This window comes from Microtus pennsylvanicus, chromosome 8 (genome assembly GCF_037038515.1).
Source record: "Microtus pennsylvanicus isolate mMicPen1 chromosome 8, mMicPen1.hap1, whole genome shotgun sequence".
Classification (NCBI taxonomy): Eukaryota; Metazoa; Chordata; class Mammalia; order Rodentia; family Cricetidae; genus Microtus; species Microtus pennsylvanicus.
In genome coordinates this window covers 95,587,704-95,603,816 of record NC_134586.1, presented here as the reverse complement: position 1 = coordinate 95,603,816, position 16,113 = coordinate 95,587,704, and the positions used below count along the sequence as shown (strand labels likewise).

Here is a 16,113-nt window from a genome sequence, read left to right as displayed (position 1 = left end):
TTGGGTTTCTGCTAACGGTGTTTCTATAACATAGAAATGATGTTCTATGTAGCATTTAGTCTGTATTATACATTGATAGTGCATTTAAAATGGTCTTGCATCTTGGTTTGTATTTTCTTCTAGTCCTTCCTTTTATTTTAAATCTTCGATCCATCTGTATTTTGTCTTGAGAGTAATTGAGGGAGATTTGGGCATTCAAATTGCTCCACTCAACATGGTTGCTGAGTAGGATCCTTTCAGTTGTAGGGAATATAACTAGTAGCTTAGATAATGTGGGTTTAGTGTCTTACATGATACTAGAGGTAATGGTTGGCAGGTTGCGTGACTGCTCTGTGACTTGTGGTGACCCTGCTTCACACATCTCCTTACATAACGACATCTAGAGTAGGGATGGAGGCAGGTCAGGCTCTTCATGTTCCTTTGCCCAGTATTTGATCGCTTCTAAAATGGCCCTTAGCAGAGCCGTGGGACGATCGTGAATGGAGCAGTCCAAGTGGGGTTTTGTCCCAGGAACTGAGTCCGCCTTTCTCTGAAAGCCTCTCTGAACACATTGTTGCCTGGTTCTGGACCACAGTTTGGAGGGAGGCGGGTGCTCAATTTACAGGGTCCAGAACAGTTGAAAGTCATCTCAGGATTGCCCTGATGTCCCTCGGTGGTGGCTTTCTGCTCAATGCCTGGTGGCGGTTGTTCCGTTTATCTGTGAATTTAGGTTCATTTCTTAATCTGAACTTTAGATTTCCTCTTTCAGTGAAGTTTGCTCATAATCCGACGTTGGGTTTTTAAGATCACTTGTAGACTTAACAGCCTGTAGGACTAGCGTCTACTTGCCATAATCCTGTCCAGGAGTTTTCTTTGCTGTTTTTATTTGCTGACTCTTCAAAAGAACCTTAGATTCTGCCTGGGGCTTGTTATCTGTGGATGGATTTGGTGGGGGAGGAGAAGGGGAGTGTCCCTGAACATTGTATGCATGATTTGCATTTCTCTGGGCCCCTTTGTCTTCTGTGCCAGTGGAGGAGCTTTGAATATGAATTGCTTATTTGAGGCTTAACCTGTGAAGCATCTGTCTATCTACTGTACCTCTTAGGTTGAAAGGCTAAGTCTTTCTTCACTGATTGAGATAATAGCTACTTAGAATCCGTCTAAAGGGAAGAAGGAAAATCATATAACATTTACCTAGGCCCTAAAATAGCCTGAAGGCAGATGTTGTTCTTGGGAATGTTTATAAACTTAGCATTTCATAGTTAATCTCCTTCATTACACTGTGATGTTTTCAAGCTGTCCATTTGGATTTTATTTTTAACTCTTGATTTTTAAATCAATTTGCTAAAGTTTAGTCGGTTGAGCTTTGGAGACATGCTTACCTAAAACAACAACAACAACAAAAGCCTGTATATTTTGTTTACGGCTGTTGGACCCTACACCGTGTGGTCATGTTTTGCTTCCTGTTTTATTTTGTCATCATCATACTGTGGCTAGTAGCTTTGTAATCAGTTAGCTATTTTAATTTGAAAACTTAAGATCTACTAACCACTAATGATTTCTAATGCTTTCTTTCCTGTTGTTATTGTGTTGTATTTTGTTTGTTGTTCATTGGTTCTTTTCCCATCTTCTTAAGTCTTCGTGCCTCAGTTACCTTCACGTGATTTTGGACGCCATTAGGTTTTGCCTTTCTAAAATTTTCAGTCCACCCACAGTATGTTGCGTTAACGTTTTATTTATTATTTATTTCTTCCGTCTCCTTTAATTTGCAAGTACATTTTCTTTTGTTTCGAGTGTGCTAAGTTGATGCTTTTTTTCTTTTCTTTTTTTCTTTTTGGTTCCATTATTTATGTTACCATCCATTTAAAACAGGCCACTGTGGAATCCATCATGAGAGATAAGATGCCCAAAAAGGGAGGAAGATGGTGGTTTTCCTGGAGGGGAAGAAACGCCACAATCAAAGAAGTAAGTGGGGAGCGTGGCATGGCGTGGCGTGGTGGTTGCACTCGGCGTGTTTTGGTTTTGTGTGGTCAGGTTTGCTTCTTTCAGCTTGTGTGAGGGAAATGAGTGCCGTAATACTGGGTTTCGGTGAGCTGGCCCTCCTGGAAAGGGGACAAAAGCAGAAGGCAGAAGAGGAAGAGGGGGCCAGCAGAGCTTGGCTCTGCCACCCTCTGCCTGCAGCCCCAGGTTGAGCTGTTTTTCCACTCTGGGGTTTCTGTATCAGTAAAGAAGATGTACTAGGTGCATTTCTTGTTCTGGGACACACAACCTGGCAAAAGCCACTTAGGGAGGCAGAGATTTAGAGAGCATGACCTGCGACGGTGGAAACAGGAAATCAGCAGGAGCATGAATCAGCCGCTCACATCTGTCCGCAGAAGCAGTGAGGTAAAGGTTGGTGCTGGGTTGGCGCTCACCCCTGTCTTCAGTCCAGGACCTCAGCCCGTGGAATGGTGCTGCTCACAGTCGGTGGGTCTTCTCAGATCTTGTCACATTGACAATATTCACCACCACAGAAGGGTTCCCACATAACTTAGGTTTTAGATTATGTGATGTTGGTGAGGGGAATGCCAGCGCGTCTTACCATGGCTGTTGACTCAGCCTCCTTAGCCACATCTCTGAAGGCACAGGCTGGATACATGAGAACTTGTTTGTGATCTCTGAAAGGCCTCTCTCCAACTCTCAGCCCTTGTTTGGCCTCCAGCTCCGTGTTCTACCTTTTCGCCTCCCTCTTAATGGTTCCTCCCCTGACCAGCCCCTCAGTGGACTTAAGGCCCTCTCTTCGGCTTTCACCTCTTGGTTTTCCCTAATCACCCACAGGCCCTTTGGAATGACTCCATTGCTTATTTTCACACCAGACAAATTAGGCAATTGTTTGTACTCTATACCCGTTTATCACTTAGCCAGCGAAGCAGAAGCATCAAGGCATGAAGTCAGAGTTGCTCTCAGGAACACTTAGGGCTTTCTTTTGTTGAAGGACCTTAGCATCCTACAGTACCTGGGTGTTGTAGCTCTGACCTCTCTTGCTAGTACTGTCATCTCTTTCCGTCTACGCTTTAGTACAGTCGATCAAAATGGAATCTACCCCAGGGCCTTTGCTTATGTTACAGTGTTGTCAGGACTCCTTACATCTCCCTTCACATAATTGACCAACCACTCAACTCCTCCTTTTATGCAGGTTAACCTGGTTTACCATCTCTGCTTGCATGGGCCATGACTTTGTCTTTCATGCATTTTGTCAGGATTTGTAAATGCACTCATTAGTGAGACTGCTCGACTAAAATTTTCAGCTTCTCCACACCCTGAGATCCTCAAAGGCAGAACCCACGCACAGCTTTGTTTGCTGTGGAACTGGTGTAGGGGTCTGGTGTGTATTTATTGGATAGCTGCTTCCAGAGGAAGCATGAAAACCAGCGGCCATGTAAACCATCCAGAAACATCCATGGGCTCACCTGAGTCTGTGGAGCCAAGGGAGAAGGTGCCTTCAGCGCTGTGTGCAGATCAGATTGTCCTTTGACACGCTGCTGATGCGTCTGCGTGCTGTCAATGCTGCATTACCTCTAAGGGTCTCGGCAAGTCAGGATGACATGGATGCTACCCTGCAGTAGACTTACAGCATAAAGGGCTAGTTTATTAGCTAGAGGACAGAAGGTTCTAGAATTTCAGGCAGAAATCCATTTCAAAGACCTGTTATTTGTAGGGTATCTAGATTCTTAACAGTTAGAATTAAGGGGAATGCCAGTGTAAAGGAAAGAATGTTTATGAAATTAAATATTTCTCTAAAGAATGCAAATACAGTTACTCATACAGATCCATATTTCTGAACTAGCCGAGTGAAAAGTTATCACACAGTTAAATCCTTCAGTTGATAATGGATGAATGGTCACGGCAGTTGCTTTTGTTCTTATGGAAGCAAACAGCAGCTGGACGTGGTGATGCAGGCCTTTAACTTCAGTACCCAGGAGTCAGAGGCAAGTATATTTCTGTGAGTTCAAGACCAGACAAGGCTGCATATGAGGCCCTGTCTCAAACACCAAACCAAACCAAACAAAACACACACCCTTCCCCCAATCAATCAGAAGCAAACAAACAAAACACCAATCAAGACCCCCCAAAGCAAACAAACTGGACAGAATAAATCTGGGCATGGCATTGTGAGCCTGTAACTTTAGTATTCAGGAGGCAGAGGCAGGAGAATTGCCACAGGTTGGAGGCCAGCTCAGGCTACGTACGTAGTCATTGTCAGGTCAGCTAGGACTTACATAGCAAGGCCCTATATCTAACCAACTCACCAACCAAGCAACCAGCCAACCAACCAACCTAGCAGCCAGCCAGCCAACCAACCAGCTGAAGGCATATTTCAAACTAGTCCCCAGTCTCTTACTTTAAGATATTCACTATTACTTAATGTGACAGACTCTTACAGAGCTCCACTTACCTTGAACTCATAGCTGTCCTCCTGTCTCAGCTTCCCCAATGCTAAGATTATAGGCATGAGCCACCGTACTTAGTTAGCCTACCTTGCTTGCTTTATTAAAAATATGACATTGGAGGTCATTAACCTGTTTTTTGACTAAAGGACATACACAAAGTGATTTTATTGTGTCTCCTTCATCCCCCAACATGCTCTCTGGCCTCTTTTGACTCAGTGGTAGTTTGCTGGTCTGTCCTGTTTCCTCCCTCACTTCCCTTCCCCCCTCCCCCCTCTCCTCCTCCTTCTTCCCTTCCCTCCCTACAGTGCATCAGGCTTTCTGGCTTATGGATCAGTAGTCACTGCTCAGCATCCTCATTCCTGTTTGAGAAGTGAGGAGACAAAGCTCTGAACTGTCAGCGGGATGTCCTAGGGTTCCCAACCTAGAGCAGTGGTCTGGGCCCTCTCCTGGATGCCCAGGGAACATTTCCCACTAGGATTATACAGCATCGGAAAAGATAAATGCTTTCTCATTTTCCCCGAGAAAAATATGGCATGCAAATATTTTCGAACATTTCTATTGGCAATTAGAAGAAAATATTGTGAAAACCCTCAGGAATTCAGGCAGCCACCATTAAAGCGTGTGTCTCTGTGGCAGGGATGATGACGTTTGGTTGGGTGCCAGGAACACTTATGGATAACTAACAGACTCATTTCTGTCAAAAAGGTTTCTCAGCTTAATCTTACGATATTTCTAGGCAAAGAAGTAATGGGGACCTGCCTTAACACAGACCCCTCCAGAGCCTCCTGGGTGGGAGTCCTCAACCTGGGTGTGTGCCTTTCCTGTCTTGCCCTGGGCCTTAAGGAGCCCTGCAGTGGGACGCAAGCTTCTGGGAGCATCCTTTCTCTTTCCTCCTTCTCTAATGGCTTCTTTTCTTTTCCTCAGGAAAGCAAGCCCGAGCAGTGTCTGCCAGGGAAGGGGCACACTACGGGAGAGCAGCCTGCACAGCTTGGCCTAGCCCCCAGGTACGGGGCAGGGTGTCCTTCTGGCAATGGTGCCACTCCTTTCTTGAACTGAATTAGGGTCATGTGCATGCCCACTGGACACTGATGAGGTCAGCCAGTGGCTCACGTCTTAGGCCTCAGTTCCCACTGGATCTGAAGTCACTACACTTTTGTTTAACTGATCTTTCTCGTTTCTCCAGTGTGTGCAGCTTCTCTCTCAGACAGTTGAGGTTCAAGGTATATGTGAGTCTCCAAGGAGCTACTTAGCTAGAATGTCTCCTATGATCCTAGCATGGGGTTTCTGTGTGTGTGTGTGTGTGTGTGTGTGTCTGTCTCTCTGTCTGTCTGTCTGTCTGTCTGTCTGTCTGTGGGTATGCTCATACACAAGTGTACTTGCCTATGCATGTATGTGTAAAGGTCAGAGGTCAACACACTGGACTCTTGCTAATCCGATGGGAGCTTCCTTGTTTGCTGGTTCATTTACAGGGGAAGCTGGCTAAGGTTTCTTGTCCCTTGGTTCCAGGCCATAGCTCTGCCCTTTTTTTTTTTTAATTGAGAAAAGGAAAAAAAAGTTTCAGCCTCCTCCCAGCCTCCCATTTCCCTCCCCCTCCTCCCACCCTTCTTCCCTTCCCCCCACTCCTCTCCCCCTCCCTCTCCAGTCCAAAGATCAGTCAGGGTTCCCTGCCCTGTGGAAAGTCCAAGGTCCTCCCCCCTCCGTCCATGTCTACGAAGGTGAACATCCAAACTGGCTAGGCTCCCACAAAGCCAGAACATGAAGTAGGATCAATACCCCGTGCCATTGTCCTTGGCTTCTCATCAGCCCTCATTGCTCGCCATGTTCAGAGAGTCCGGTTTTATCCCATGCTTTTTCAGTCACAGTCCAGCTGGCCTTGGTGAGCTCCCAATAGATCAGCCCCACTGTCTCAGTGAGTGGGTGCACCCCTCGTGGTCCTGACTTCCTTGCTCATGTTCTCCCTCCTTCTGCTCCTCATTGGGACCTTGGGAGCTCAGTCCAGTGCTCCAGTGTGGGTTTCTGTCTCCATCCATCACCAGATGAAGGTTCTATGGTGATATGCAAGATATTCGTCAGTATTGCTATAGGATAGGGTCATTTCAGGTTCCCTATCCTCAGCTGCCCAAGGAACTAACTGGGGACATCTCCTTGGGCTCCTGGGAGCCACTCTAGGTTCAAGTCTCTTGCCAATCCTAAGGTGGCTCCCTTAACTAAGAATTGTGCTTCCGTGCTCCCCTATCTAACCTTCCTTTATCCCAATCATCCTGTTTCCCCAAGTTCCCCCCATCCTCCCCTTCTCACTTTTCTCTCCCTATCTCCCCTTACCCCCATCCTACCCCACCCCTAAGATCCCAATTTTCTCCCCTGCAATTTTGTCTACTTCCCATAGCCAAGAGGATAACTATATGTTTTTCCTTTGGTTCACCTTCTTATTTAGCTTCTTTAGGTTCACCAATTGTAGACTCCATGACCCTTATTTATGGCTAGAAACCAATTATGAGTGAGTACATCCCATGTTCATCATTTTGGGTCTGGGTTACCTCACTCAGGATAGTGTTTTCTATTTCCATCCATTTGCATGCAAAATTTGAGAAGTCATTGTTTTTAACCGCAGTGTAGTACTCTAATGTGTATATATTCCACACTTTCTTCATGCATTCTTCCATTGAAGGACATCTAGGTTGTTTCCAGGTTCTGGCTATTACAAATAATACTGCTATGAACATAGTTGAACAAATGCTTTTGTCATATGATAGGGCATCTCTTGGGTATATTCCCAAGAGTGGTATTGCTGGGCCTAGGGGTAGGTTGATCCCGAATTTCCTGAGAAACCGAAACACTGATTTCCAAAGTGGTTGCACAAGATTGCATTCCCACCAGCAATGGATGAGGGTACCCCTTCCTTCACAGCCTCTCCAGCAAAGGCTATCATTGGTGTTTTTGATTTTAGCCATTCTGACAGGTGTAAGATGATATCTCAAAGTTGTTTTGATTTGCATTTCCCTGATCGTTAAGGAGGTTGAGCATGACCTTAAGTGTCTTTTGGCCATTTGAACTTCTGTTGAGAATTCTCTGTTCAGTTCAGTGCCCCATTTTTTAATTGGGTTAATTAGCATTTTAAAGTCTAGTTTCTTGAGTTCTCTATATATTTTGGAGATCAGACCTTTGTCTGTTGCGGGGTTGGTGAAGATCTTCTCCCAGTCAGTAGGTTGCCTTTTTGTCTTAGTGACAGTGTCCTTTGCTTTACAGAAGCTTCTCAGTTTTAGTAGGTCCCATTTATTCAATGTTGCCCTTAATGTCTGTGCTGCTGGGGTTTATACATAGGAAGCGATCTCCTGTGCCCATCTATTGTAGGGTGCTTCCCACTTTCTCTTTTATCAGGTTCAGTGTGTTCGGACTGATATTGAGGTCTTTAATCCATTTGGACTTGAGTTTTGTGCATGGTGATAGATATGGGTCTATTTTCATTCTTCTACAGGTTGACATCCAGTTGTGCCAGCACCATTTGTTGAAGAAGCTTTCTTTCTTCCATTGTATACTTTTAGCTCCTTTATCGAAAATGAGGTGTTCATAGGTTTGTGGGTTAAAATCCGGGTCTTCTATACGATTCCATTGGTCGACTTCTCTGTTTTTATGCCAGTACCACACTGTTTTCATTACTGTAGCTCTGTAATAGAGTTTGAAGTCAGGGATGGTAATGCCTCCAGCAGATCCTTTATTGTATAGAATTGTTTTGGCTATCCTGGGCTTTTTGTTTTTCCATATAAAGTTTATTATTGTCCTCTCAAGATCTGTGAAGAATTTTGATGGGACCCTGATGGGGATTGCATCGAATCTATAAATTGCCTTTGGTAGAATTGCCATTTTTACTATGTTGATCCTCCCAATCCAAGAGCAAGGGAGGTCCTTCCATTTTCTGGTATCCTCTTTAATTTCTTCCTTCAATGCCTTAAAGTTCTTGTCAAATAGATCTTTCACTTCCTTGGTTCAAGTTACCCCAAGATATTTTATGCTGTTGTGGCTATCGTGAAAGGTGAAGCTTCTCTGATTTCTCTTTCTGCTTCCATATCATTTCTGTATAAGAGGGCGACTGATTTTTTTGGAGTTGATCTTGTATCCTGCCACATTACTAAAGCTGTTTATCAGCTGTAAAAGTTCTTTGGTGGAGTTTTGGGGGTCGCTTATGTACACTATCATATCATCTGCAAATAACGACAGTTTAACTTCTTCCTTTCCAATTCGAATCCCCTTGATCCCATTATGTTGTCTTATTGCTATTGCTAAAACTTCAAGCACTATATTGAAGAGGTATGGCAAGAGTGGACAGCCTTGTTGTGTTCCTGAGTTTAGTGGGATGGCTTTGAGTTTCTCTCCGTTTAATTTGATGTTAGCTGTTGGCTTGCTGTATATAGCTTTTATTATATTTAGGTATGACCCTTGTATCCCTAATCTCTCCAATACTTTTATCATAAAGGGATGTTGAATTTTCTCAAATGCTTTTTCAGCATCTAATGAAATGATCATATGGTTTTTTCTTTCAGTTTATTTATATGATGGATTACATTGATAGATTTTCGTATGTTGAACCAGCCCTGCATCTCTGGGATGAAGCCTACTTGATCACAATGGATAATTTTTCTAATGTGTTCTTGGATATGGTTTGCCAGTATTTTGTTGAAGATTTTTGCGTCGATATTCATGAGTGAAATTGGCCTGTAATTCTCTTTCTTGGTTGAGTCTTTGTGTGGTTTTGGTATCAGAGTAACTGTAGCTTCATAAAAGGAATTTGGCAATGACTTGTCTGTTTCTATATTGTGAAATACATTAAGGAGTATAGGTATTAGGTCTTCTTGGAAGTTCTGGTAGAATTCCGCATTGAAACCATATGGTCCTGGGCTTTTTTTGGTAGGGAGGTTTTTGATAACAGCTTCTATTTCTTCACAACTAACAGGTCTATTTAGATTGTTCACCTGGTCCTGGTTTAACTTTGGCATATGGTATTTATCTAAAAAACTGTCCATTTCTTTTACATTTTCCAGTTTTGTCGCATACAGGCTTTTGTAGTAAGATCTAACGATTCTCTGAATTCCTCTGTGTCTGTGGTTATGTTCCCCTTTTCATTCCTGATCCTATTAATTTGCATATTCTCTCTCTGCCGTTTGATTAGTTTGGATAGGGGTTTATCAAGCTTGTTGATTTTCTCCAGGAACCAGCTTTTTGTTTCATTGATTCTTTGTATTGTTTTCTGTGTTTCTATTTTGTTGATTTCTGCCCTCAGTTTGACTATTTCCAGTCTTCTACTCCTCCTAGGTGAGTCTGCTTCTTTTTTTTCTAGAGCTTTCAGGTGGGCTGTTAAGTCTCCAATGTGTGCTTTTTCTGTTTTCTTTAAGTGGGCACTTAGTGCTATGAACTTTCCTCTTAGGACTGATTTCATAGTGTCCCATAAGTTTGAGTAGGTTGTTTCTTTATTTTCATTGAATTCAAGGAAGACTTTAATTTCTTTCTTTATTTCTTCCTTGATCCAGTTGTGGTTCAGTGTAGGAGCTTAAAACTGTTCTTGAGCACTGGTCCTAGCACACAGCAGGGCAGGGTTGGGGGGGGGTGCTGGGGGGCTGGGTTGTGCCCTGCAGAAGGAGCTGGGGGAGGGGGGTTTGTGCTCTCTTCCGGGACAATTGCCCCTGGATAGATGGAACTTCTCAGCACCTAAACATGGACGCCTGGTATTCCAATGACCCGCGGACAAAAGGGAGAACTTGGAGGGCAGGGCGGGGACGAGTAGAACACAGGACTCCCTGCCGCAAAAGCTGAAGGTGCGCCCATAGCTCTGCCCTTTAAAGGATGTCTTTAGAGGCCAGGTCTCCCCCTGACCTCAGGGCTCACTGTTTCTGGTAGGCTGCCTGGCCATTGAGACCTTGGAATCCATCTGTCTCCACACCTGCCTCCCACCCTCAGCAATGAGATTACAGATGTGAGCCACTGCACCTGGCTTTTGAGTGGGTGCCGGAGATCCCCACTCAGTTTCTCGTGCTGCATAGCGAGCGCTTTACCGACTGAGCCGTCTTTCCAGTTAGTCTGTCTTCGGGTCAGTCTCGTGGCTATATGCCTTGACTCTGGGTAATGTCACTGGAACAGAGGTTGACATGGGACAGTCTGTGTCAGTATCACACTGACATGTCAACACCTCGACCTTTGCAGTCTTCCTGCTCCTACGGAACCTGAGACTGAGTTAAAACGTGGACAGAGTCACTATGGGTCCCGTTTACACCTTCTTTATTTTAGTGCCTCTGAGGCCAAGGCCAGGCCAATTACACCTGGGCGTGTTGAGAACACTGAACTCTGCCTGAGCCGATGTGGGCTTCCCTGCATGTTGGTTTATTCACAGGGAAAGCTAGCTTAGGCTTCTTGTCCTCTGTCTCCTGGCCACAGCTCTGTACCTTAGATTATATTTCTGGAATTCTCTGTTGGAAGTAGAAACTTGTGCCTCTGGTAAGGGAGCATGTACTTTGTAGAGCGCTAGTTGGGGGTGGGGAGGGGTAGAATTGAGCACTGGGGAGTGTTCTGCATGCTTGGGCTGTTTCTCAGCTCGCGTGATCTTGAAGTGGGAGGATTCCCATTTTTGCTGCTGGTGTCCAGGTGGTGGGTTTGCTCCTGGCCCTGCTGTTCTGTGCTCTCCGCTGCCCTTTCCTGGAGTGGGTGAGATGCCCAGCAGTGTGAGCCTCAACACTGTCCTTGTGGCATTCTGGTCAAGCGTTCTGTCTGTGCAGTATGGAACAGGGGTGGTGTTAGATGGCCTCTCTGTGGTCTTTGACTCATTAGGATGCCGCTCTGCTCCACCATCTCTGAGTCAGGATGAGAGACCCTGGCATCTCTTTTCCCCTGCCACCTTGCTGAATGCTCACAGTGACCCTGGGGCAAGGTGATCAGAATGCACAAGCCCACCAGGCCAGACCACAGACACCTAAAGTACATGTGATCATCTTAAACTGGGCATTCTAAACTATTTTAAGACTTATTGCATGGGCCAAGTACTGGGTATTTTCCAAACTTAAACTGCTGCCCACAGGCCAGTCCTAGACCTGAAGAGATGGTCCCTGAGGCCCAGCGAGCTGTTAGAAAGCATGGGCTGTGACACCTTGGCAAAGGGGCAGGCACCAAAAGGTGCCACCATTGTTCCTGTCACCACATTCATTCTTTCTATTTCTGGCCGTGGAGGAACTCAGGGACCCAGGGGCGGACTGAGGGTGGAGGGACAGCAGGACCCTGTGGAGCCCTTCTGAGCTGAGCACAGCTCTGGGAGCTTATGTCTGCTCTGCTGGGTTTTCCTCCTGTCTGCCTGTGGAGAAGTGCCTTCCCGGCAGGGAAAGCAGCCCCACTCTGCCCCATTCTGAATTATGCTTATCAAACCTGAACAACTGTACGTTGGCTCATGTGTGACGTAATCAAGGTTCTGGAATAAGTGGGAGTTCTCTGGAGGAGTGTAACCTCTTCATGTATGGTGGCACCCTTGACATCCAGTCTTATCAGAGTCACATAGATGACTTGAAAAAATTGGCATCAGAATGTTTTCCTAATTGGCAGACTTGATTGACAGAACAGTCCCCAAAGTCCCATAATTGAGCAAACAGCTTGTCACCACACAAATAATTAAAATGCCATTTGAAAAATGTGCGCTGTGACAAGCGCTAACTTAAATGTTGCTCACAGTTCCTCATCTGAACACAGATTTTCAAATGACTTGGGCCCTTTTGTCGCCGTTTGCAACCACTGTAGAACAAGTGACATTTACTGAGTTGGTTCAAGCGTGATGTGGGGGCTCTGGCTAGGAGCACCCTGTTCCAGCCAGGGTGGTGAGGTCTTGGAAGGTGGCAGCCTCTGCTGGCTGTCCCTGTGCCCGTCAGAGAACAGGCGGCAGCCAACTGTACAGTTCCCATTTTTGTTTTCGAGTGTTTCCCTCCCTACGTTCCTCCAACATGGCATGCCACATGAATTTAGCGGCAGATGGAAATCACAGCCATTCCGACGTGCACGCTCATCCCCTCCGGCAGAGGCACACATCAAGCTGTTGTTACCCAGGACCGCGAGTTTGTTCAGATCTCATTTCGCTTTAGACTGCTTGGAGCAGGAAGGTTTCCTCTTGAGCCAGGGCCTCCAGCCCATCCTGCCTGAGGAGAGCGCCTTTGTCGGGAGCATTTATCATGGGACTCGGGCTCCAGGACTGGGGTTGCCTGTCCAGAACCTCTAGGATGTCGGTTCAGGAGGACGAGTGCTCCTGGTGGGATCTGCAGATACTGGAACAGGAAGGGACTTTGGTTGAGCTTTTATGGTGGCGCTGACTGAGGCACAGAGAGGATTCCTCTGTTGTCAGTCATTCTCCCCACAGTTCACTACCACAGCCTGAGTTTTGGCGGGGTGGAATTCAGTGTGTTCTGGACCTTAGAATGACGGAATTCATCTTAAGTAGTGCAGTGTGTTTTTCCTTGAGCTGGCAACTTTGGGTTTTCAGATCATAGCTGCTATCTACACTCTGACTCACACAGACCTCAGGTCTGCCTCAGATAACCGGATTGCAGCCCATACATAGTCTGTCTCCATTGACATGGCCGCTGATCCCAGAATTTATTCACAAGCTTTGTGACTTCCAAGAGCACTCCTCCAAGAGCACAGCCCTGGTGGCTGTGTGGTCATCCATTTTTAAAATTTTTTTTTTAGGCAAAAACCTGAAGAGAGCAGGGATGACTGGACTATGTTGTCTGCTTTTTTCAGTATCTGGCTCCACACAGAGCCAGGTCTCCACACAGAAGTGGGGGTGCTGTGTGAGTGTTCCCTATGACTCCTCAGTCTTGAGCAGCATCAGGCTGTGTAAATCACTTCTTGAGTGAGTAGCCATGGTGGAAAAGCTTGTATGGGAGGCTATCTGGGTGGCCGTAAGGCAGGCCGGGAAAAACGGAGGCAGGAACAGGCTGGAAGGAGACGGAACACTCCCTGAGCCAAGGAAGGAGGAGAGCCGTGTGCATGTTGTCTGTATAAAGGGATGTGAAAGTGGTGTGCCAGTTGATTTATTTATTTTAGTCCACTTGACACAAACCTAGGCATACCTGGGAAGAAGGAATCTTAATTGAGAAAATGCCTTTTGTAAGATTGCCCCATAGGCCAGCCTGTAAGATATTGTCTTACTTAACGATTGATATGGGAGGACCCAGTTCACCGTCGGCAGTGTCATTTATCCCTGGGCTGAATAAGCCACGCGGAGCAAGCTAGTAAGCAGCGTTCCTCTCTGGGCTCTGCTTCAGCTCCTGCCTCCAGGTTCCTGCCTTGAGTTATGGCTCTGCTTCCCTCAGTGATGGAGTGTGATCAGACAGCGCTAAACTGAAATAAACCTAACCTATCCTCCCTAGGTTGCTTTTGGTCATTGTTTTATCACAGCAGTAGAGAGACCATTAGGGGCATGCCTGCTTTGGGGGCAGTTGGCTTTTTCTATTCAGTCTAAGCCATTAGCAAGTACTTTGCAGGGTGCTATGACTTGGGAGGCAGAACAAGTACTAGGTTGGAGGAGGAACTCAGGGGGAAGCTAATTTGCTGACTTGCTTTCTGTGAGACACGTAAAAGACGATAGGCCTGAGCCTTACCCTGCCTCCCAGCCTCAGCCTGTAGGAGCCCCTAGAAGAGCTGCAGGATTCAAGGTCTGTAGATTCTGTGACTTCTAGGAGTCTAGGGGGCAGGGGGTGAACTGGCAGGTCTTGTTAGGTCCAGGAAGTGCCCTAATTGTTTGGAGTTGGATATGTGGAATTGATGAAATTGGATAGAAGAGAATTGATGGTGTTTGGATTGTAGGCATTTGGACTCTCAGGGCTTGGCCCACAGCCTTCAGTGGAAAGAGAAGAGGGACAAATGTGTGTGTGTATGCGTGTGTGCGCGCGTGTGTGCGCGCGTGTGTGCGCGCGTGTGTATGTGTGTGTGCATGCGCGTGTGTGTGCATGTGTGTGCGCATGCATGTGTATATACATGTGAACAGATATGTGACTCTGGATCAGAATGGACATAGTCCTGTTCATCAGGCATGTGTGTGCGTGTGTGTGTGTGCGTGTGTATGCGTGCGTGCATGTGTGACTGTCTGGATCAGAATGGACGTAGCCTTGCTCACCAGGCGTGGAATCACACTCGTTAAAAGTGAGTGATGAGAGTTGATAAACCGGGAGTGAATGAGGAGCATCAGCCCCTCCCCCTCTACAGTGAAGTCATGTATGAATGGGGCTATCGGAGAGTTCATTGATAAATCTAAAGCCATATGGCAAATGACCACCCAAGAGACCCAGTTGACTAAGTCATTGATTCGGGCCTAATGCATTTTTAATGGTTACCCAGATGTGTCTCCTAATTACATCGCCATGTGTTCCAGAATAAAGCACGAGTCATCCTCCAGTGATGAAGAACACTCCGCTGCCAAGCCATCCAGCTCAAGCCACCTCTCTCTTTTGTCCAACGTCAGCTACAAAAAGACCCTGCGGCTCACGTCGGAGCAGTTGGTGAGTCTTGTGCTCTTAGTACAGGTCATGGCCAGATAGAGTTAGGGCTTTCTTGAAGGTTTTGGGGTTCCTTCTACTTTTGTGCTCACTTAGCCCTTCCTAGGACCTTTCTTATTCTATCATGCCTGCTGGTGACCTCACACCCTTACTTTGGTACCCCGTGTTTCCGCCCTGACTTTGTATCTGTTCGTGTGGACCGCTACATGACTTTGCACTCTGAGTTGCTTTTTTTCTGACCTAGGAGGAGGAGGTAGCTTTGCCTGAGCCCAATTATCCTCGTTACCAGTGGCCGGGAGACTTTGGAATGTCTCTCATGAGTGCTTTTGCTTTGAGAGAGATGCCTGTTAACTCAAATGCATCTATCTATAAAATAGGTGGATATCAAGCAGGCGTGATGGGGTTTAGAGTATTTTAGGAAACAGAGGCCCCCCCCTTTGTGTGTGTGTGTGTGTGGAGAGAGAGAGGGGGGGGGGAGAGGAGAGAGAGGAGAGAGAGAGGAGAGAGATTAGATTAGTTTTAATGAGGTCTTTCGAACCCTGGACTTAACTTCAAATCAAGGTCATCCAGTGCAGGTATCTCTGCTTTTCTACACTAAAGTCTGTGCATCTATTGCAAGAATTTATGGGGAGCAGGTTTTGTTTTGTTTTTTTTTTTTTAAATTTATTTATTTATTAAAGATTTCTGTCTCTTCCCCGCCACCGCCTCCCATTTCCCTCCCCCTCCCCCAATTAAGTCTCCCCCCCAGCCCGAAAAGCAATCAGGGTTCCCTGTCCTGTGGGAAGTCCAAGGAACCCCCACCTCCATCCAGGTCTAGTAAGTTGAGCATCCAAACTGCCTAGGCTCCCACAAAGCCAGTGCGTGCAGTAGGATCAGAAACCCATTGCCATTGTTCTTGAGTTCTCAGTAGTCCTCATTGTCCGCTATGTTCAGAGAGTCCGGTTTTATCCCAGGCTTTTCCAGACCCAGGCCAGCTGGCCTTGGTGAGTTCCCAATAGAACATCCCCATTGTCTCAGTGTGTGGGTGCACCCCTCGCGGTCCTGAGTTCCATGCTCGTGCTCTCTCTCCTTCTGCTCCTGATTTGGACCTTGAGATTTCAGTCCTGTGCTCCAATTTGGGTCTCTGTCTCTGTCTCCTTTCATCGCTTGCTGAAGGTTAATATTCAGGAGGATGCCTATATGTTTTT

General features: G+C 46.2%; 1 protein-coding gene across 5 annotated transcripts in view; it reads left to right on the top strand.

Moving 5' to 3' along the window:
• Lpin1 (lipin 1) overlaps positions 1-16,113 on the top strand; it is a 118,882-nt gene that overhangs the window by 87,693 nt on the left and 15,076 nt on the right. For all 5 annotated transcript variants that reach the window (XM_075984035.1, XM_075984034.1, XM_075984033.1 and 2 more), the window contains 3 exons: positions 1,852-1,944; positions 5,334-5,413; positions 14,803-14,929. In XM_075984035.1, the coding sequence (XP_075840150.1) occupies positions 1,852-1,944; positions 5,334-5,413; positions 14,803-14,929 (300 nt within the window). The remainder of the gene's footprint in view (positions 1-1,851; positions 1,945-5,333; positions 5,414-14,802; positions 14,930-16,113) is intronic.